Source organism: Pinus tabuliformis, chromosome 9, assembly GCF_031772625.1.
Source record: "Pinus tabuliformis cultivar Carrire ecotype Pingquan chromosome 9, CPIR1, whole genome shotgun sequence".
NCBI lineage: Eukaryota > Viridiplantae > Streptophyta > Pinopsida > Pinales > Pinaceae > Pinus > Pinus tabuliformis.
In genome coordinates this window covers 900,339,982-900,363,354 of record NC_142307.1, presented here as the reverse complement: position 1 = coordinate 900,363,354, position 23,373 = coordinate 900,339,982, and the positions used below count along the sequence as shown (strand labels likewise).

Genomic DNA, 23,373 nt, shown 5'->3' with positions numbered 1-23,373 from the left:
GAAAATCAGACACATAAATCAGTGCATGAATTTGCACCAAAAACTGCGTTGCTGAGCCATTTTATGATCAAATCAAGAGGGTACAATGTGGTGCTGCAAAGTGTGCACCTGGGCTTGCTCAAGGCAAGTTAACAATACCTAAGTGAATAATGAGAAATCCCCCTCAAGTGTGTTGCTGCTCTCTCCTAGCTCTGTGCTAAATTGCTCAGAAAATACGTTGTTGGCTATGAAGAACTGGGTTTAGGGCCTTCTCCGGTGCTCAGAAAATTTCCGGAAATTAACCCCAAACTCTCCACCAAATACCTAGAATAACCCATGAAGGATTTGGATGATGGTTGACCTTCGAATTCTGGCCCTCTTTTCCCTCTATGGCTCTACCACTAGGTAATTTAACCCACCTATAAATTCTGCTGCAAAAAGCCCTCAAATTGGCTGCAATCTCCAAGCAAATATTCCTGTGGGCTGCTCCTCAAATCTCAACCCCAAACTCCCTTAACTCTTTAACCCCCAAGCGTACCTCCTCCAAGAACTGTGCAGTCCCTAGCTGTTGTTGCTGAACCTCTCCAAAAACTCACACTCCCCACTCCTGGAATGAACTGGAATAGATGGAACTCCCTCCTTGGGCTGACACTTGAAGTCCACCGAAGCAAGAGTTGAGATTTCCGCTAGGAAACACTTGTGTGCTAAACAGCTCTTGCAGACTTGGCTTCAACTCAAGCATGCTATGTCAAAGACAAGTTTTCACAAAGATGAATGAATGCCAAAATGAGTGTCTTTCCTCCCTTTTGTCAAAATGCCTCCAACATGCTCATGTGGGCCCAGCTCGATTTCCTCCCACTGAATTTCCTCCAATGCATGCATACTTCCCATGTGGGCTGCAATTCTCCATGGGTAGCCCCCACGCTCCACTAGTGGCTCGATATTTCCCTTCCATCTCTAATGTTTGGGGGCTTGCTTTAATCAAAATTCACTGTGGGGCCTCTAAACCCACATTTCCTAAGTGCAAACATGAAATAAGACAAAATTGACCAAAATTGATATTTCACTTAGCAATAATACTAAGTGGGAATATCACATTCATCTTCAAAATCCACGTAATTTGCTCCTTCCAAGGGCTGAAATTTGATACCCCCTTTGACCTATCTTCATACTTGAAACTATTTAATGATACCATCTTTACAAACCAACCACGACCATAAAACCTAGCTGCAAAATATTTAAAAATAATTTTGTTGCTGCAAAGAGGAAAACTCTCTGCTGCAAACCCTCGTGATCTCAGATCTCTCATTTAGAGTCTTCTAGATTGCTTTAATACCATGTTAAATTTCTAATGCAAGCAAGATTTATTTTCTCACAACAATTTAATTTATCCCCAATTTATTATTTATTTACCCAAATAATAACTAAAACATCGAAAATAAAATCACTAATATCTTTGACTTATAGAATAAAAATATGTAGTGGAAATAAACCAAAGAGATCAATCACACATTGCAAAAATAATTAACCCACAAACAATTCTTTGTCATTTCATTATCTAGAAAATCTAGGTTTTTCAACCCACAAAGATACAAGGAAAAATACAATCTGGAACCTGCAACTCAACTCCCTCAGAATGAATTCAGCCCAGGTAAATCAACCTCAAGGAAATCTGCCTTCAGATGAAATTGCTCTGAAGAAATCGACCTCCAACAATCAGATCTGCACCCTCCAGCAAATCGATCTACGCTCTTCTACTAATGTGCACTAGAAAAACCCCGCACTCAACAACTCGACCTCCTCCAAACAAACATGATCTCTTTCCAACAACTCGACCTTGTAATCTCCTCCAACTCAACCCCCCTGGATTTGCTCTAACACACTCACACTTATTCCTTCTCTACACGCTGGTCACTGAGCAGCTCGCACTGCAAAGAGAATCACTCTCTCTCGTGATGACTCGCTCACACAGTTGTGCTCTTCATTGTGTCTTCATCTCTATCGCTAGCCTCCATTTATAATCTTCATTGAGTCCAAATTTCTAACCTCAATATCCCTTCTAGAAACATCTTGAATCTTCCTTCTACAAACATCTTAATGGTTCCTTCTAGAAGCATTTTGAAGATCAATGGTTGAGATTCTTTCTAAGTCACTTAAATAATTAAATTATTTATCCTTAGAAAATAATCCAATAGTCCACAATAATTAATTGACTTTAATTATTGTACTTTTTCTAAGTTAAACTTTGGAAAGAAGGCATAAATCACTAGAAGACGCAAATAATGTCTTCCATATGCTAAGACACCAAGAAATTCTCGAAGACCTTCTGATGTTACTCACATCAACAATTCATTGATTCAGACTCACACTTTGACAGTGGCAAAGAAAATCGAGGGTCAACTTCAAGCTATCTCATTGTAACAAACAAGGTTTGTATACGCAGCAGAAATCTTTAAAATACTTCAAAGACGTAAATGTCCATTGTAAGACGTGTAATTGTATTTGAATATTATATATTGAATTGATGTAAGATATGAGATGATTACAAATGAGAATGAGGGTCTGCTTATATATCCTAGGCAGGTGCCCTTTCATGGGTTATGTCTCTAAAACATGCTTCTTCATTACTAACTAACTAACTATTAATTAATTAATTAATTATTATTATATTTATTTATATTTATTATTTTTATATGAATTATATTCATAACATTGCCCCTCTTCAAAAAGCTTTGTCCTCAAAGCTTACTAATGAAAGGTTGGATCTCTTTTTCTGCTCGTCATGGAACTGCCATCTTCGTTGTTACAAGACGATATGATCCTTGGAGCGATAAATAAAATTGTCGAATCGAAAATGGATCTGACCATCCTAGATTAATCCCCTATGAAATCTTCCGATCATTGGAAATTTGCACTAAATTGTTATCATTGGACTGGATTCTGCAAACTTTAGTATTCTTGGGAACATAAATCTGTTGCTTTTGTTCTGAGTGACACTGGTACGTAGATTAATTAGAAAGTCTGCTCTTGTGATTCAGATGTCGATAAGGAGTTCTTTTAGTTGAATTTTCCCTTATCATGTTAGTGGCAGTGCCTTGATTTCCTTCAGGTGTTGTTGTTGAATTGGCATTATCATTTGGAATGTCCATCGTTTGAACTACAACTTCTGAATATGTTTTAACTTCCTTTGGTTTCTCATCCTCTTGAGTTGTGATATTAACTGGATCGATATTTATTCCTTTATCTTCAACTTGGACCGAAACGACTGGAAGCTTCAATATTTCTCCTTAAAGTTGTTCTAACTTGTCATTTAGTGACTTCTTGTCACTTTTAAGCTTCTTAATTTGCGTAAGTATGGCTTGGTTATGATTCCTTAGACGTGAAAGTTCATCATTTTCTGAATTGTTGATTTTTTCCTTACTATCCTTTTCTTTATTTTTGATCTGTTCTAATAACCTTTGATTCAGAGTTTTTAAACACGAATTTTCTTCTTCCTTCAATAGATTATCATTGGATTTCTCCTTAGAACTTTCGTTCTCTTGATTTAATTTTTTCTTCTTAATCTTGGACTTTTTGACCTATTCAAGTAATTTTTGATTATGGTCTCTGAGGCACAAAATCTCCTCATTTCTTTCTATTGATTTTTCATGAAACCGATCTTCGAGATTTTTATGTTTCTTCTCTAATGCTTCGTTCATTTGTTGAACTTTTGTGATTTCTTCCTTTAATTGTTTTGTTTGTATCTGCTCATTATCGTTATTCTCTTTGGTACTAAATAATCTGCCACATCTTGGACATTCTAAATTGCATTTTTTTTAATATAAGTATATCCAATTTCGTTTAAACTTTAAACAAAATGGCCATTTAGTCCAAAATAGTGGTTGTTGTGTGGGATTCATCTTGACTACTTCCTTCATTATTTTTGAATTAGGCTAAATTTTTCTTGACTTGATAACCTTCCTTGGTAATTTTTTTAATAATTTTTATTTTTTTATGTTTTATATTTTTCAACAATTGTTGTTAATTTTTTCAAAAACTCTCTTTTTTTTACTTTCTTTTTCTTTTGTTTTTTTAACTTTCTTTTGATTTATTTTGTTTAATAAAAAAAAAAAAATTCTATATATATTTATAAAAAAAAAAAAAAAAAACTATTTGAAAAGTTACAAACTTAGTGAAATGTGGTTATTCACCTCTTTGGGGTATAATATAAAATATATGTCCACTTATGTTCCTTTGACTCGGTTAATTTTCTCCACGTAAAAAGTAAAACTTACCATTCACATAAAGAGATTTTGCATTCCTTTTGTTCTTCTTTTACCTTGAAAATACCATGGGTTGCTAAAACCACGAGATTGCAAACCACTTAATGAAGAATCAAGATAATCTTATCTACTCTTCCTTCTCTTATGTAGTTCTAAAAATATTTGGAAAGATTCCCTTTTGACTTTATCATGCACTTTTTATCAATAATGTAGAACGTTTTTATATAAATGAATGTTCTCTAAAATTTACAACGGACTATTATTCTTTACCTAAGTCACATGACACGAGGACATGAGACACGGAGGACACGTAAATACGAGTATTCAATACGAAACGCAGCGACCTGGAAACAGGACACGGGGGACACGTTTTACATATATTTAATAAATAAATATATATATATATATATATATATATATATACCGAAATAAAGTTTTTTATCCATATTAAATTGCAGGTTGCAGCTTATCTAATCAAATTAAAATATAATTACTTCTCAAAGTTCATAGTTCACTTTAAAAAAATAAATAGAATCAAAATTTACTATTTAAAAATTAGAATGTGATATGCTTGGTCTTGATTCTTGAATATTCAATGTTCATTGTTCATGTACAACTTACAAGCACATAAGAAAATAACTAAAGTCTAATCCTATTGATTTCCTTTGCCCCTCTTGCGAGAAAATGCCACAGCTTTCCCTTTCCCTCTAGATGTAGATGCTGGTGCTAGTGGAGTTGGCAATGGAGTTTGCTATGCTCTAGAAGCTGAAGAACTAGAAGTAGGAGCTATAGGAGGTAGACCACGTCCTCTACTGGTGGCAAGGGTAGCCCGAGTAGGTGGTGTCACCTGGAAACATTACAATCTGCCAATCTTGAAATCCTGAAAAACTGATAAGTCTGCTGCATTTTGAATGAAATCTAAAATTCTACTTTCTCCATATGAAATCCAATGAGGCCGGAACCACTCTCAAACATCCTGAGTCATTTCATGGTAATGTTAAAAATTTAAGTAAAAGGATAAAAATGAAGATTAAGGAGAATGTCACTTTTACTTTAAGAATTTAACATTACCATGAATAGCATATCAATACTAGGGCCTAGACTTGATCATCAAGCTGCCCCCTCAAAAATTATTTGTTTCTTTCAAAAAAATTGCAACTTATGCAGGCAACGTTTTCTATCAACGGAATACGCGTTTTCGAGATGCAGGACACGACGAAAACTGGCGAATACGTTTTACATTTTACAGGACACGATGAAAAACGTTTTCGACACATTTTAGGGCCGTTTTCGTGTCCGACACGTAAAATACGGGACACAGGACCTTGGAGGACGTGTCCTGTGACTTAGTTCTTTACTAGAATCATTGAAATGTCAATGGCCAAAGGTTTTTTTTTAATTAAATAATTTTCTTTTTCTTTTTTTTTTAACTCTTCCTTTATAATCTTTTTTCCAATTCTTTTTATTCTCTTTTTTTTAAGCAGCCAAGGGCTTGACTAAAAATGGAGAAACTCCAACTTGTGTAGTGAAACACTTTCGTTGTGACGACAAGTTGATGGCCAAAGGCCAGGATCTGCCAACGTGGCTTTGATACCAATGTAATGAACAAGATTCGTATATGCAACGGAAATCTTTAAGATACTTCAAAGACGTAAATGTCCATTGTAAGACATGTAACTATATATTGAATATTGTATATTGAATTGGTGTAAGATATGAGAAGATTACAAATGAGAATGAAGGTCTGCTTATATACCCTAGGCAGGTGCCTTTTCATGAATGGTCATGTCTTTAAGACATGCCTCTTCATTAATAACTAACTAACTAACTATTAGTTAATTAATTATTAGTATATTTATTTATATTTATATAAATTATATTCATAACACTCATGAGTCTTAGATCAGCAATTGCCTCTTGGAGGTCACACAAACAATCAATTCCAGCAGATTCCACAATAGAGGAAAAATATGTGGCATCTGCAGAAGCAACAAAGAAAATAGTGTGCTTCACGAAAATACTTGAATATTTGCAAGAGAAACAAGTGAATTCCACTTGTCTTCTAGTTGACAACATCTGCAATCAAGTTGATAAAGAATCCCAACTTCCATGATCGAACCAAACATATTAACACAAAGTATCATTTGATTTGATATCATGTAGAGGCTAAGACTATTCAATTAAGACATTGTTCCACAAATGAGCAAATTGCAGACATCGTCACCAAAGCACTAGGAAGAGAAAAGTTAGAAAAATTTAGAATGATGCTTGAGCTCACAAACACCCCTTCAAGTTAGGGGGGAATGTTAGACATAATTCTTTGGGATTTTTGTCCTCAAATTGTAAATAAATAAATAAATTAGGAGAATATGAAGGGACCTTCGTGTTGAGAAATGTAACTAGTTTCGGTCTTCATAATTGTTGTACTCATTTCAATATGTATCATATGTAACAAACTAGAAAAGAAAAGAAAAAATTATTATTATTAAAACATAAGCTATTATTACTGAAGCATGGGTTTCATGCTCTTTATGGATGGTCTCCTAGGTAAAAGCATGTTATTCGTGCTTCTAGGGTTTGTTTGGTCTTAGGATTTATTGTCTTGAGTTTAAGGAGTCAACATCATGTTTATAAGACACTTCTGGGCAAAAATATATTTGTAAAAAGAATTATTTTTTAGTTTAGAAAGTCCTAGAAGCTCCAAAGTACAAGTCAGCCCTAAGAACATCAAGTCGGCCTAAAGGAGGAAATTCGACCCCTTGAGAAGTCTATATAAAGAAGCAGTTCGACCTCATTTGGACACACCCACTCACACAAGTTCGATCTACAAGAAAGAGTTCGATCTGAAGTTGGGAGAAGCAAAAAAGAAGAGCGAAGAGCAAAGAAGCAAAGGAAGGACAAAAATATCTTGTTTTGGGCTCTATCCCTCTCAAACATGCGAAACTATAGGGTTTCTGGGGTGCAAGAAAAAGTCGAAGTTGCGGGACAAAATTGCAGTAGGACGAGGTGCAAAATCTTGTAGCTGGGAAGGAGAAAACCCTATATTATCCTCGTTGACCTTGGGAGAGCTGTCTTGCTCTAAGAAGGTCTCAAGAGGAGGAAGGGTAAGGGTTTCCAAGAGAAGCTGCAAGACCAAAATTGCAGGGTCAAAGTTGCAAGACGAAGTTGGCAAGCCGAAGTTGCAGTGTGTAGCAGTTTGGTGCAAAATCTAGACTTCGTACTAGAAGAAGGACTTGATGTAGGGTTTGGGTTATTGTATCTCATTTGAAGCAATTTCTAAGAAGAGATGAGTTTTCGAGTTTTCCCCTTGGAGGGGTTTTGCCCTGGCTGAGAGCCTATATTTGTGTCCTCTATTGTTGCTATTATTGTTCTTGACATTGTTTGATGAAAAGATCTAACTAAAGACTAAATACTAAAGAAGATAAATAAGATTTACAAGCAAGTATCAAAGTTAAGGAAAATAATGTATCATAGCTGTCACTTTACATTTTCTAACACCTCAGACAATGAAACAAAGGGTCACGTCCTTGTATAAATTCAGTTGCAAATTAAAAGAAATGCAAGTGAGGAATTACCTTTGACAATAACAAACAAATAAATACTCCATAAAATGAAGTTGATCCTCCTGAATCAATTCATGGCCCCGTAGGTTCATTGTCTTCGGTCTAGACCCAAATTGCCCAAGGTTTCTTTGACCAGATCTAACTCTTCGAAATAATAAGGCAATGGGTGCCCACTTACCATTATCAAAATAATTTAATGTGACCACACATTGGAATGGCAATGTGTTAAAATTGGCAACTAGGGCCAAACTCCATGTGGGTCATCTTATTCATGGTTGATAATATTTTTATTAGATTCCTCTCATCGAGAGGAGTAGGATTGATCGAAAGATCATCTGATTCCGATAAGTATTTATAGAGATACGAATTTATTTTTATTATGGAATAATTATCAAGCCGACCAGCAACTCATGTAGGCTCAGAAGCCCAACAGTCACATCCATTCATCATCAACATTTGTATATAAATACAGGAGGCCTTTTCCTCATTTTGGACACACTCTCATCACATCTCTCTCTCTCTCCTGTGCAGAAAAGAGGCTCTTCTCCTACTGCGCAGAAAGGGACTCTTCTCTCACACGTGTGGAAGGACGGACGCAAAATTTAGGGCTGCAACTGCAGATCGGAAGTTTGACCAGCATTGACCATCAGAATCTCTCTCAGAACTGCATCGTAGGTGGAATTGACTCTTCTCAGAAGGCTGCATTTTTTGGGGAAGGAATCAAGATGATCCGACAGTCGGTTTGCAAGATATTGTCTGCTCTGGTTGAGGGTTGACATAAGGTTTCCTGCTGCTGATGTAAATCAGATTTATGTACTATTTCTTTCTGCTGAATTATTGAAGATAAAGGAAGATTTGATCAAAGGGTTTCCCCATATTGGGGTTTGTCCCCGGCTAGCCACCACATCTTGTGTCTCTTATCTTGGCTTGCTTCTTGTCGATCATTTAATGTTCTATCTGCACTTTACTTACTGTACATGTGATTGCTAATCTGTGGATAATAATAATAAAAAGAAGTAAATTGCTCTAAGCATAGAACATACAATAAATTAACATGGTATCAGAGCTGAGGTGAAGACAAAGCCCGAGCAAGAGCAAGAGCAATCACCAAAGAGAAGATTGGCAAGGCTATCCTAAAAGAACTATGGGGTCCTCAACACTCTTCCTTGCCGAAGACAAGCTCCGTGAGAAGTCCGACTATCAGGGATGGAAGATGTCTCTCGATCTAACTTTAGAAGATCAAGGAGTGTTGGACCATGTGAGAGGCAATATTGTTGAGCCTCCATCAAATGCACCTACTGCTGCCAGGAACAAATGGAAAACCGGTGAAGTCAAAACAAAGAAGATCATTCGAGACTCTATCGACAAGTGCTTGGTGGCCTATGTTTCTGAGCTGAACACCTCCAAATAAATCTACGATAGACTGCTGAGTTTATTTAAAGTTAATGATGCAAATCAAGTTTTGTTTCTTAGAAATAAGCTTAAGGAAATTAAGAAGGACAAAGATGAGAGCATGTAAGCATATTTCTTAAGAATCACCGAGATCAAGAGCGATCTCCTATCTATTGGAGAAATTATTACTGATAGGGAAATGGCACTCTCTACCCTTGGAGGATTACCATCCGAATGGTACATGTTTAGGACTACTCTTCTTAACAATAACGTAATTCCTGGTTTCGAGGAATTAATGGCAAGATGCATTCAAGAAGAAACAAGGACAGAAGAGCAAGAAATGTCCATGCCTAAAGGTCCTCCTGCTGCCTTTTCTTCTCATGCTAAGAAGAGAAATAATTCTGGGACTAAATCAAAAGGAAAGGCTAGACCTAAGGGTGGAAGAAAAGGACGATGTTACATTTGCGATAAAGCAGGTCACTATGCAAGGGAATGCCCTGATAGAGGGAACTCTCACCAGGACGACGTGCAAAATCCCTCTCATGGCAATCAAAGGAATGCCAAATCTAATAGCAGAGGTAAAAGGAGTGTTGGAAATCAAGGAAGAGGACAACCATTCAAGAAGGCTAGAAATTCCACGTCTGAATCTAACACTGTTGACAATAAACGGGATGAATATTATCTACCAGCTGCCTTATCTACCTCTGCTCCTCCGGACTTGCTGGGAAATTGGCTTATTGATAGTGGTGCCTCAAGGCACTTCACTGGTTACAAAGAAATTCTCCATAATTTGATAGAGAAAGAAACCAACCTAGAAATTGTACTTGGAGATAATATGAAATATCCTGTGAAAGGTGTAGGCAATGTCTCTCTTAAATTGAATCAGGGTAATACGATCCACTTACAGGATCTATTATATGTACCTGACCTCAAAAAGAACCTAGTGTCCATTTCGGTAATGGAAGACAAAGGCTACAAGGTGGCTTTCATCAATGGCAAGGTACGTGCATGGAAAAACAATATTAAAGATGCCTTCACTCTTGGGTTTCGAGTTGATTCATTATATCAGGTTGGAGGAAGTCCGCTAGGTGTCATGTCTTGTGACACATCTCAAGCCTTGATCAAGAATCAAAGCAAAAAGAAGATCAAGATCTTAAGGACTGATAATGGGACTGAATATGAATCAAACGAGTTTCATGACTTTTGTAAAGAGGCTAGCATTAAGAGGGAGACTACTACACCATATACTCTTAAACATAATGGTATGGCAGAAAGGAAGAATCGTACGATTATGGAAGCTGTCCATGCCATGCTCCATGATCAAAGACTTCCGAAGTTTCTATGGGCCGAAGCTGCAAACACCACCGTATATGTACAAAACCGATGCCCTCATCAAGCATTGGGTTCCAAGACTCCTGAAGAAATATTCACCGATAAGAAACCTGACGTATCTCATTTTAGAATTTTTGGAAGCCCTGTATATTTTCATGTGCCAAAAGAGAAAAGGAATAAATTGGGTGCATCTGGAAAGAAAGGAATCTTCGTGGGCTATGGTGAAAATACTAAGGGCTATAGAATCTATGTAGTCGGTCAAAGGGAAGTCGTTATTAGTCACGATGTCACCTTTGATGAAGATATGGCTCTACAATCATACAAAATGAGCCTTCATCATTCTCAGATGCCATCAAGCATCAAGTATGGAAGAATGCTATGACCGAAGAATATGAGTCTATTATGAAGAATGATGTCCGGGAAGTAGTTCCCAGACCCCAGGACAAGACAGTTGTCACTTCTAAATGGCTTTACAAGATAAAGCATGCAGCAGATGGAAGTACGAAAAAGTATAAGGCTCGTTTTGTCGCTCGTGGCTTCTCCTAGAAGGAAGGTATAGACTATGACGAGATATTTGCACCTATTGCCAGATATACCACCATCCGCTCGATCATATCCCTTACAGCTTCACAAGTATGGAACCTACATCAGATGGATGTCAAGATCGCGTTCTTGCATGGTTCGATCAAAGAAGAGTTCTACGTGGAGCAACCTGAAGGATTTGAGATTTATGATCGAAAATCTCATGTATGCAGTTTGAAGAAGGCTCTCTATGGGCTAAATCAAGCACCCCGAGCATGGTATGAAAGGATCAATAGCTACTTGATGAAGCCAGGATTCACTAGGAGTGAAGTTGATCCTAACCTTTACTTTAAGGTTGAAGATGACAAACCTCTTTGTAATAGGTGCAGACCCTCTCATTCACAAATGTAAGAGGGAGTTGGCTTCTGAATTTGAAATGAAGGACCTAGGACTGATGCACTATTTCCTACGACTTGAAGTTTGGCAGAAGCCAGGGGAAATTTTCCTATCTCAAGGAAAATATGTGGTGAAGATATTGGAAAGATTCGGTATGGTGGACTGCAAGCCCGTAACTACCCCGATGGAACTTGACTTCAGGAAGTTAAGCGGTAGTGTTGTTGGACCTATTTTACAAAATGCCACCGAGTATCGTCAACTCGTCAGAGCATTAATGTTCTTAGTGAACTCCCGTCCAGACATTTACTTTGCAATCAACAGATTGAGTCAACATATGGTTGAACCTCACCACATACATTGGATTGGTGCAAGAATCTGTTAGGATATCTTCGTGGCACAATTATATATGGGTTAGGATACACTGCCGGAGATGTGAGACTACTTGGATACACTAATGTTGATTAGGTAGGCAATGTGGTCGACCGTAAGAGCACTTCCAGGCGCTTTTCTCCTTGGGATCTGCTTCGATATCCTGGATGAGCAGGATGCAGAAGTCAGTGGCTTTGAGCACCATCGAGGCAGAATATATTGCTACTAGCATGGCCACCTGTGAGGCAATCTGGTTACGGAAGCTCTTCAGTGAGTTGTTTGGATTTACATTGGATACCACTGTGATCCTGCGTGATAACCAAAGTGGGATTCATTTATCAGAGAATCCCGTATTTCATGATAGCTCCAAGCATATCGATATCAGCTACCACTATATTCAAGATATGGTGCAGCGGGGAGCTATAAGGCTCCAACATATCGGTACAAATGAACAGGTCGCCGACATTCTGACAAAGCTCCTAGGAAAGATCAAACTTTTGATTGTCCGAGAACGACTTGGTTTCGTTCAGAAACCCTATGATGAGGGTCCTGTATGATGTATTGAGCTCTGGGAGCTCCGGGGGGGCGCGGGGTACTTCTTGGAGCGACATATGACCACAGGGTGGCTCACCATCCCCTGGTGGTGCACCTTGTACAGGGTAAAAGGATCAAACTTTCCCTGTGACAACCCGTGGCCACTATGTAGCAGGATGATTAGTTCTCTTGTGAGGTCTAGATGATGTGTTCTCCATGACAATTATGTAGCAGGATGATTAGTTCTCCTGTGAGGTCTGGATGATGTGTTCTCCATGACGATTATGTAGCAGGATGATTAGTTCTCTTGTGAGGTCTGGATGATGTGTTCTCCATGACGATTATGTAGCAGGATGACTAGTTCTCCTATGAGGTCTGGATAATGTGTTCTCCATGACAATTGTGTAGCAAGATGATTAGTTCTCCTGTGAGGCCTAGATGATGTGTTCTCCATGGCGATTGTGGAACAGGATGATTCGCTCTCCTGTGGGCTAGGATGATTAGTTCTCCATGGCATCCACTGGACAGGATGATTCGCTCTCCTATGGACAAGATGATTCGCTCTCTTGTGGGACAGGATGATTCGCTCTCCTGGGGACAGGATGATTCGCTCTCCTGTGGACAAGATGATTCGCTCTCTTGTGGGACAGGATGATTCGCTCTCCTGTGGACAGGATTGATTAGTTCTCCTGTCAAGGCATCCTACCCATGCAGTCTAGGACTCATGGGAAGTACCTCTCATCTGATCAATGAGCAGGGAAATGAGGATAGGGACCATAGTAGAACTGATGGACGCATCGTTGTGTCTATCGTACTCCCTATGCTAGGATGACCTTCATTGATCTGGGATCAATGATACTGGTCTGGGGCCAGTGGTAGGAGTTGTACCCACTATGACACTAACTTCGGGTCGGTTGAGGACTAGTCTGGGACCAGTGGTACACACTCTGAGACTGACTTTGAGTTAGTGGAGGATGGTATGATACATCCTCGATCATTTCTTCTTCTTCATAATTCGGACAAAGCAGAGTAGAGCAAAATTGAGCAAAGCAGAGCAGATCAAAACAGGGCAGAACAAAACAGAGCAGAGCAGAGTAGGGGTCAAGCTATACAGGGCAGTGCATTTGATTGATGAATAGTAGCGACCGACAGACGAATTGCAAATGGAGTTCTCCCTAGTTGAGAGGGAGTGTTAAAATTGGCAACTAGGGCCAAACTCCATGTGTGTCATCTTATTCATGGCTAATAATATTTTTATTACATTCCTCTCGTCGAGAGGTGTAGGATTGATCTAAACATCATCCGATTCCGATAAGTATTTATGGAGATATGAATTTATTTTGATTATGGAATAATTATCAAGCCAGCCAGCAACTCATGTAGGCTTAGAAGCCCAACAGTCACATCTATTTCATCATCAACATTTGTATATAAATACAGGAGGTCTTTTCCTCATTTTGGACACACTCTCATCATATCTCTCTCTCTCTCCTGCACAGAAAAGAGGCTCTTCTCCTACTGCATAGAAAGGGACTCTTCTCTCACACGTGTGGAAGGAAGGACACAGAATTTATAGCTGCAACTTCAGATCGGAAGTTTGACCAGCGTTGACCATCAGACTCTATCTCAGAACTGCGTTGTAGGTAAAACTGACTCTTTTCAGAAGGCTGCATTTTTTGGTGAAGGAATCAAGCCGATCCGATGGTCAGTTTGCAAGATATTGTCTGTCCTAATTGAGGGCTGATCTAGGGTTTGCTGCTGCTGATGTAAATCAGATTTATGTACTATTTCTCTCTACTGAATTATTGAAGATAAAGGAAGATTTGATCAAAGGGTTCCCCATATTGGGGTTTGTCCCTAGCTAGCTGCCACATCTTGTGTCTCTTGTCTTGACTTGTTTTCTGTCAATCGTTAAATGTTCTATCTATACTTTACTTACTATACATGTGATTGCTAATCTGTAGATAATAATAATAAAAAGAAATAAACTGCTCTAAGCATAGAACATACCATAAATTAACACAATGTCATGGTGTTAACCCACTTCCACATTAAAAGCTCAAGGAAAACTCTACAGGGTTACATGGCCATGATGTTCACAAATTCCAATCACTCCAAAGCCATCTGCACTTTTGCATCTGACTAGCAGATTCCAACTCCAGCTTCCTTGGAACCAGCGTTGCCTCTCGCCGCTACAGATATTCCTTTAACTCAGTGAAACAACTTGCTGGAAGAGCCAAATAGGCTGCTCAACATTGCCATCAGCCTCCATCTCCTTTGCCTTTTGATTGAAAGGGGTCCTAATCTCATTAAGCACCGAGAGGTTCTGGTGGTCAAAAAATCTCACAATGGTGCTGCAGACAATCATGCCCTTCTTTTCCTCCTTATTGAGACCAATCTTGTCTCCTGTCATCCCTGTAGCCCACCTTTCAACAGCAACCAGGGAAATTTTTGAGGCAATTTCAAAATCAAATAAATAGCAGAACACTTGGCCAGAAACAGTCTTAAGATTTTTAGTGCTCCATTTCCCTGCCACTCACCAATGTCAAACAAAGCTCTCCACACGGTACTTCCAAAAGTGCATCATATCCTGTTTCTGGGAGCAACTCAAGGCAGGCATTGTTATTTAGAACAGGTAGGCCAACAGTTCAGTCGTTGACATCATATTTGGAAGGGAAAATTGCCCACACAATATTCTGTCAAACCATAGACCTGTATAATATGGCAACAGGTGACTACCGGTAGCAATGCTGCTCCTGATAAGAGCCACCATAAGTCTTGGGGAAAAGGCACCCATCTTCTGCATATACATTCTGTTGATAATTGTTTCTGCTGGAAATACCCTCAACAGCACCTAAGTCTGCTGCAAATAGTGAGGAAAACAGTGAAGAACAGGTTCAAGAAAGTGACCATACACAGCAGAAAATGGACCACAGAGAACCCTTACTGCTGGGCACATAATGACTAATGAAACTAACCTCATGTATGAACTCAGCACTGAAATTGCCCACAGCAGAATTTTGAGATTAGTGACAACTTTAAACAGAGCAGCATCCCTCTTCTCAAGTCTTCTTTCGCACTTGTTCAACAATATTTACCAATGAGCGTGTGATGGACACTGCCTATGTCAACTGTATATGCTAATTTTATCCTTAATCAAGATCTGTTCTGATCCATGAATTTTCCAATCATAAGGTTTCAAAATTGATCTGGATAGGATCTAACTTCAGCCTCAAGTCAACACTGATACAGAACAGAATCAGACTTCTCATTTAAATCATGTTTCATCATTTAACAACCAATCCTCAGAACTGCTCACCTCATGTGGATAGATGTTATGTAAAAAATTAGTTAACTTAGGTTTATTATTTAATTTTAACTTTAATTAGACGAAAGGGCACGATCATAAGATCATGCCCTTTCCCAAAAGGGTGTCCTTGGCGGTATATAAGCCAGGCACCCGCAATTGTAATAGCATCATCTGTAATTTCATCTCTTTTAATAAAATATTTATATATAATTTCTGCGCATCTTAAGTTCTCTGCTTCATCTGGTATCGGAGCAGTTCGTTCTTGGTCTAGAAGTACACAGTCCAGGTTCATTCTGATCCCAGTTCCGTTGTTGCTGTCTAACGCCCAACACTTACCGTCTACCTGTGCCGTGTTCTCTGCCATCCAACTGTGCCCACAGCCTGCCGTCCGTCCGCTGCCCACAGACTTCCACCAGCCGTTAAAGATTGCTGTCCGCGTCCCCCGTCCCCGCTGCGTCCGTCCCATATACCCACCATCGACCGTAGCCAGCCTGCGGTGATATTCAATATAATTTTTGAATAGTCAAAGGGTTCGTTAATTGACGTGACTGTTCAGAAGTTAATGATATATATATAAAAAAATAATTATAACGTGAAACAATTATTATAACGTTAATTTATATATATATATATATATATATATATATATATATATATACATTTTATATATAAACATTTATATAACGTTAATTTATATATATTATATATAACATATATATATATATATATATATATATATATATATATATTTTATGTTATATATATAATACATAATTTAATTTAGTTATAAGTTTTTTATATATATAAAAAGTTAATTTAATTAATTAAAAAGTTATATATATATATATATATATATATATAATTTAATTAATTAAAAGTTATATATATATATGTTAATTTAATTAATTAAATTTATTTTAATTAATTAAAATTTATATGTATAAAATTTATTTTAGCTAAAAAAAAAAAGAGGGAAAATATTTTCGCTGGCAAATAAATACACGCCCCCGCAAACCTGCTCAATGTCGACAATGACAATGGCAGATTTCCAGAAAAAATTGGTTGATGCAGAGCATAAGATAAATAACAACCACGACGAGGTCAGTAAAAGATTAAATGAAGTCGAGAGCAAGCTTGGGGAGCAAGCAGACAAAATCAAAAATCTTCAAGATACGACGAATCGAATAGAAATAAAGATGGAAAATTACCATGTCCAGACAGAAGCAGGGATCAGAGAGGTCTTAACAATGCTGAAAAGTCTGTGTAAAAGGTCGAATTGTACACCCGAACAACTACTAAAAGAAGGTGAAGAGAATCAAGAACACATCTCGTCAGATTCAACTAAGTCCACAGACTCTCATGACAAAGTTGAATCCCCAAAAAAATCAGCGACACCCCACCAAGAAGCGAGTAACACAACCTTTACAAACAAGCAACTCTGGGATAACTTTACCAATCAACACCCTTTTTTCGCTCAACCAGTAGCAACATACCAGCGACGGGCAAAAGTCGAGATGCCTAAATTCGATGGAAACGAAAAAAACAATGTTTCATGGATAAATAAAGCAGAAGAATACTTTGAGATATATGACATCAATGACGATGACGAAAAGCTCAGGCATGCATCCATGAAAATGGAAGGAGAAGCATATAACTGGTATATGTGGTGGAAAAAGACAACACACGTCATTAGCTGGAGAAAATTTAAAGATGCATTCTTCAAAAGATTCCAAGGTGTAAAGGAAGAAGAATTCTTTTCAAAACTCATCAAATTACGACAAAAAGGAAGTGTGGATGAATACACTCAAGAATGGGAGACCTTAGTAACACGAGTACCTGGGCTATCAGAATCTCGTCTAATTCAGTCATACATCTCAGGACTCAAAACCCATTTACAAGCAGAACTTGAGATGCATGACATTACATCTATAGAAGTAGCAAGACGAAAAGCAAAAAAAGCCGAAAAGAAATCCGAACCAATATTTTGGTCAACAGCGGAAAAAGCTTATGCAAGACGAAGGATACCCCAGTATGTGGACTCAAATAATACAAGATATGTTCCACCACATCGTCGTGAAGATGAAAAATCTAATGTGGAAATGCAAAGGATAAAAGAGGGTAAATGTAAACACTGTGGTGAGAAGTGGGACCCCAAACATAGATGTGCTAAAGGAAAAGAACCAAAGAACCTATATAATTGTGAAGCAACCAATGATTCAAACAGTGAAGATTATGACATAGAAGACACAGAAGACGCCCCAGAATTCTCGCCAGAATTAGATGATGGAAGTATTCCACAAGTGTCATTATCAGCTATGACAGGTATATCACAACCTCAGACTTTAAAGTTAAAAGGACACATAAAGAAGAACAACGTAGTGGTTCTCGTCGACTCTGGAAGCACACACAATTTTTTAGATGCAACCGTGGCAAAGAGACTCAATATCTTTTCATTTCCCTTACCAAACATGAAAGTGATGGTAGCTAATGGTAAGAAGATTGAAAAGGTAGGGAAATGCCATAAGGTCAATTTGCAGATTCAAGACTTTAATCTAGAGTCTCCATTCTTCACAGTACCATTAGGAGGAGTAGATGTAGTCTTAGGTATCCAATGGTTACGAACGTTAGGTACTTATGCCGCCAACCATCAAGTACAATTTATAAAATTCAAATGGGGAGGTCAGAATTACAAGCTACACGGATTCCAAGCACCAGAAAATCAAGTTGTATCATCATCTCAGATGATGAAGCTGAGTCGAAGAAGAGCACCTGCTTATGCAATACAATGTCACCAATTAGAAATGTTATCTGCAAATATGACCAGAGAAGAGTCACCAAAGATACAAGATCTGATTCGGAGGCATGAAAAAGTATTTCAAGACCTACCTATGAAGATGCCGCCTAATAGGGAAATTGAGCATACAATAGAAGTCAAGGCAAGATCAGACCCTGTCAACATCAAGCCATACCGATATCCACATCACCAAAAAACGGAACTTGAGAGATTAATCCAAGACCTTTTAAAATGTGCGACCTTGATCATCTTAGAATATCTGATCAAGTGGAAGGACTTACCCGAAGAAGACGCTTTCTGGGAGAATGAATCATTCTTCAACAACATCCGTCGTTACTTATGCTTTGAGGACAAAGCATTCTTTCGAGAGGAAGGCAATGTTATGTAAAAAATTAGTTAACTTAGGTTTATTATTTAATTTTAATTTTAATTAGACGAAAGGGCACGATCATAAGATCATGCCCTTTCCCAAAGGGTGTCCCTGGCGGTATATAAGCCAGGCACCCGCAATTGTAATAGCATCATCTGTAATTTCATCTCTTTTAATAAAATATTTATATATAATTTCTGCGCATCTTAAGTTCTCTGCTTCAATAGAAATGTATGCTGGGCATCCAACATATACTCCAGGCCTCTAAACTGTTTGTAGGGAATGAAGCCTTTATGGTTATATGCTTCATGGATCAAGATAACCCTTTGAATCTCTGCTTGTCGCTGTTTTATTCCATATGCTGGACTTGACTGAAATGCGTATTACTCATGAGAAGAGAAAACCGACTTTGAGTATGGTCCCACAACTTAAGCAATTGACTTTTGCACTCAACACATAAGCCCTGTTTATATCCATCCCTCAAAAAGCAAGTGAAAATTACTAAAGGTACCCCTGTTGGGAAAAGGGGTAACACTCCCCATGCCTACCACTCCTGTATACTTGTATTTATTACCAATGTGATTAAATAGGAACTAACCTAAATGTTGTATTCATAATATGGATCTTCCACAAGAGAGGTAATCCCAAATTACAACTAGCTTAAAGGGAGAAGGAATGCATTTTGTGCATGAAACATATTCTCTGTTCTGCTATGAGATTATGGAGCTTTGAAGTGCTAACAATAATCATCATGTGCCCATGGTTATGTCATAGGGTGAGGAGACATATGGGAGCTGCTGGTATAGGCTTATTGCTAGAGTTTTGGCGTATGGTCATATGGAACTAACCACAAGAAAATAGTCTTTGCTGGGGCATATGGGACCCCACAATGCATAAATAATGCATGAATTAATAAATTGCATGGCCTTCTTGACTGACTAACCATAATTGGAATACAACTGATATAAACAATTGTCTCTTTTATGCTTCTGCTTTACAACTGATATAAAACAATTCTCTTTTATGCTTCCGTTTCCGCCATGGCAAGAGCAGGAGGGCAACAAAAAACTTGTACATAGCAATAATACAACAACCAAAAAAAATTAAAATAGGCCCATCCGTAGCAATTTTTATACAATAGAGATGCCCCAACAACAGCAAAGGTTTTAGCATTCGAGCCATATGTACTTTTTGGATGTTGGAGCTATCTTGGAGTGGCAATTTCCTTTCTTAATTGTTGGACAACTATAATCATGTAAATAGTATCACAGAGCAAAAATCTTACCATGCCTTCTCCTGATTTAAACTCCAATGGCTGACCATTCCCATCAACTCGAGTGTCATAGAATACCTTGCCACCTTCATCAGGAAGCATGCCCTTGTAATGTATGCATAATAAACTGTCTTGAAGAGGACAATCCATTGGAAATTCACCTGCATCAATTCATAAGAGACAAATGACACATATTAATCATTTCATTTTATTTATTGACGATTAACTTGGCAAAGATTATGTTTCCAGGGAAGAAATGTTTGGTTTTATAATGCATGCATGATTTATACAGGCCAAGAAATAATTGCATCTAAGATAATATTCACTTTTGCTAATTTGATGTCGAAATTAGTGTTTGCATCCAAGAAGAGTATGCGATATTATATTGGAATTGGAAGCAATGTTGGTCTCTGAAAAACAAGAAGTCTGAAAACTCCACTCATTGGCATGATTCACAAGAGAAAGGAACAGAAAACACAAAGGGGATAGATAGCATAGATAAAGCTTCAAAAATTGCTTGGCATGCTTGAAAATGGCTATGAGGAGGAATGTTTGCTCCTATTTCGGTCAAAGCTCACCTTGGCGCTTATATGTCTGCACCATTGATTTCTACCTTTGTTTTAACAAGCACGCTTGCAATTGGAGGACACTGCTATCTACAAAAGCCCAGTTGCTAGGCCCCGAGAGTTGGGCGTGCACGGTGTGCAACATTGCCATCACACAAAAGTGACGTTTATATCGCATAACTATCACATTATGGGGTTTCCGATTGTGGGCTCGTGCATGAGTGGGCACTAGGCGCACACTAAGGTGGGCTCGTGCATGAGTGGGCACTAGGCGCACACTAAGGTGGGCTCGGCTAGGCGAGTCGAGCCATGTTGACAAGGGACCATACAACAAAGCATGTGTATGTGGAGTTCGTGGAAAAGATTGGGTGCACATAACTGAACCAGTGTTCCATGGGGTCTCGTCCCCCCACCTTGGGGTCTAGTTTCCTAGCTCCTTCGCGCTCCAGGGACTTGGGGACGAGAGGGGGTCGTTTCCCCACACTCCCAAAATATAGGGTACGCGAGGAAACTTGAAAGGGGTTGTTTCCTAGGCAAAAGGGGTCTTAAGGGGTCTTGAGGGGTCATTTCTGTAGAAAAAATTCGCAATTTTTTTTTATGAAACAAAAAAAATCGTAATTTTTAATATTTGTTGACCGACTGGGAAGGGTTTACGTTATGTTCATTTCACATTTCATTTTTTGTTTGCTCCTTCGTTGAACTAAACACTGCCGCCATCGCCAAGCAGCCTTCTATCTACTCCTTCGTTGAACAGAACGTTGCCGCCATTGCCAAGGAGCCTTTTGTCTACTCCTTCGTTGAATGGATTACCTTGAGCAATTATGCTCATTTATCTTTTGATATGTTCTTATGTTATTTTGACTCTATAAAATTAAAATTTTTGACTCTCGATGTATCAAACTTATTTTTTTATTTCAATATTCAGTATTCAATGTTCATAGTTGGAAGTGGAACATCAATATGGTTTAAAGTTTAAACATTTATAATTTATAATTTATTTTCATTGTGCATTGTTAGTAAGTTAGTAGACAAGTAGTTACACTATACAGTTACAAACTTACATGTATGATGTATGATTATAATTTATATGATAATGATATCAATGATCATGCTTTTCATTTTAAATTTGTTTCAGTTATATGATTTATCGATTTATATTTTATATTTATTAGTTTTTAAGACCCCGAAGTCCCCCCACGTTTCCTAAAAATTGTTGGGGAGCTTTTGCATAGGCCGCTCCTGTGTATCACCGCTCCCTTGCCTCCTCGTCCCGGAAACTTGGTGGAACATTGAACTGAACAATTGGGCACATGATCGGTCTGTTGGACATGACAAGAAGGCTGATTACACAAAGGCACTTGAGGAGTCAGCTTGGGTAAACAAACGGGTGTATCTCTTCATTTGCCACACCAATGACATGTATATATAACACGTGACGAGTGTGAGAGAACTCGACCAAGGGAAGAACACGGAGGAAATGAAACACAGTGATGTGAAAGCTCGGTTCGGTTCGTTTGGGAGCAAAGTGGAATGGAGGTGAGCAAGTCGAGTGGGTCTATAGAGGGTGCAAATCGCACAACCCAAATTTTGGTGTTTTCTTGCCCGAAATTTAGTGATTTCTCGCTTGAAATTTGGTGTTTGCACACCCAAATTTTGGTTTTTGGGTCTAGAACGAAATTTGGTGTTTTCTCACCTAAAATTTCTTGTTCACTCGCTTGAAATTGGTTGTTTTCTAGCCTGGAATTTGGTGTTCTCTCACCTGAAATTTGGTGTTCGGATCTAGAATGAAATTTGTGTTCGAACTTCGCTCACTATAAATTTGGTGATTACGGTCAGAAAAATCAAAATTTGGTGATTTTGGTGGTAGACTTGAGCAGAATTTTGGTGTTTGGTCGAGCAGATAAGAATTTTGGTTACTGGGCCAAATTTGGAGTTTCCACTACACACAAACTTGGTGTTTTGCGGGAGCAATGATTTTGTAGAGATGTGCCCTTTTGGTCGTGGAATCCATCAAGGGGACTTGAGACTTGCACTCTGGGGAGCCTTGCAACGACATGTGGATGAGACATCGCACCAGTTGAGCTTGTAAGACATCTTGTGCACAGCTGCAAGCCGAGTTGTTGTATTTGGCCAAGTGTCAAGACTTGTACATTGTAAATTGTAGTGTTCTTATATGACGATGATTTACAGGTGTTAAGCTCACTGTTTCCCTTCATATGTATATTATTTTGTATGTGTTGATGATGTTGCATGTTTATACTGTTGGAAAATGTAACTAGGTTCAGTCTTCATAATTGTACTTTAAGTCAAAATGTAATATATTTGTCAAAAGGAATTTTATTATTATTGAAATTGACTTATTAAAGCATGGGTTTCATGCTTGGGTCATTTGTATTGGTTCAAGCCTCCATTGTAGGCTTTAGATTATTAGTCAAATTCATTTATTGTTTGACTCCTCCATCAAGTCATCCCCTTCAGCAAAGTAATCTACTCGACCTCTTCAAAGTCCTCAAGAAAGTCTTCATCAAAGTCTTCAAGTCGGCCTCAAAAGAATTATTATCAAAAGAACTCATGTCAGCTCAATTAAAGGACACATCTCTTCATAATACATGATGGCTCATTTTAGGATGGGCAAACCACTATATATACCCACCTAGGATCTTTGCATTTCATAAATTCAGAGCTCATAATCACAGAAAGGAAGTTTCGGT

General features: G+C 38.2%; 1 protein-coding gene across 8 annotated transcripts in view; it reads right to left on the bottom strand.

Annotated features, from left to right (window-relative positions):
• PAS1 (FKBP-type peptidyl-prolyl cis-trans isomerase family protein) overlaps positions 1-23,373 on the bottom strand; it is a 434,604-nt gene that overhangs the window by 170,555 nt on the left and 240,676 nt on the right. For all 8 annotated transcript variants that reach the window (XM_089446138.1, XM_089446141.1, XM_089446137.1 and 5 more), the window contains exon 12: positions 20,109-20,257. In XM_089446138.1, coding sequence (XP_089302264.1) covers positions 20,109-20,257 — 149 coding nt within the window. The remainder of the gene's footprint in view (positions 1-20,108; positions 20,258-23,373) is intronic.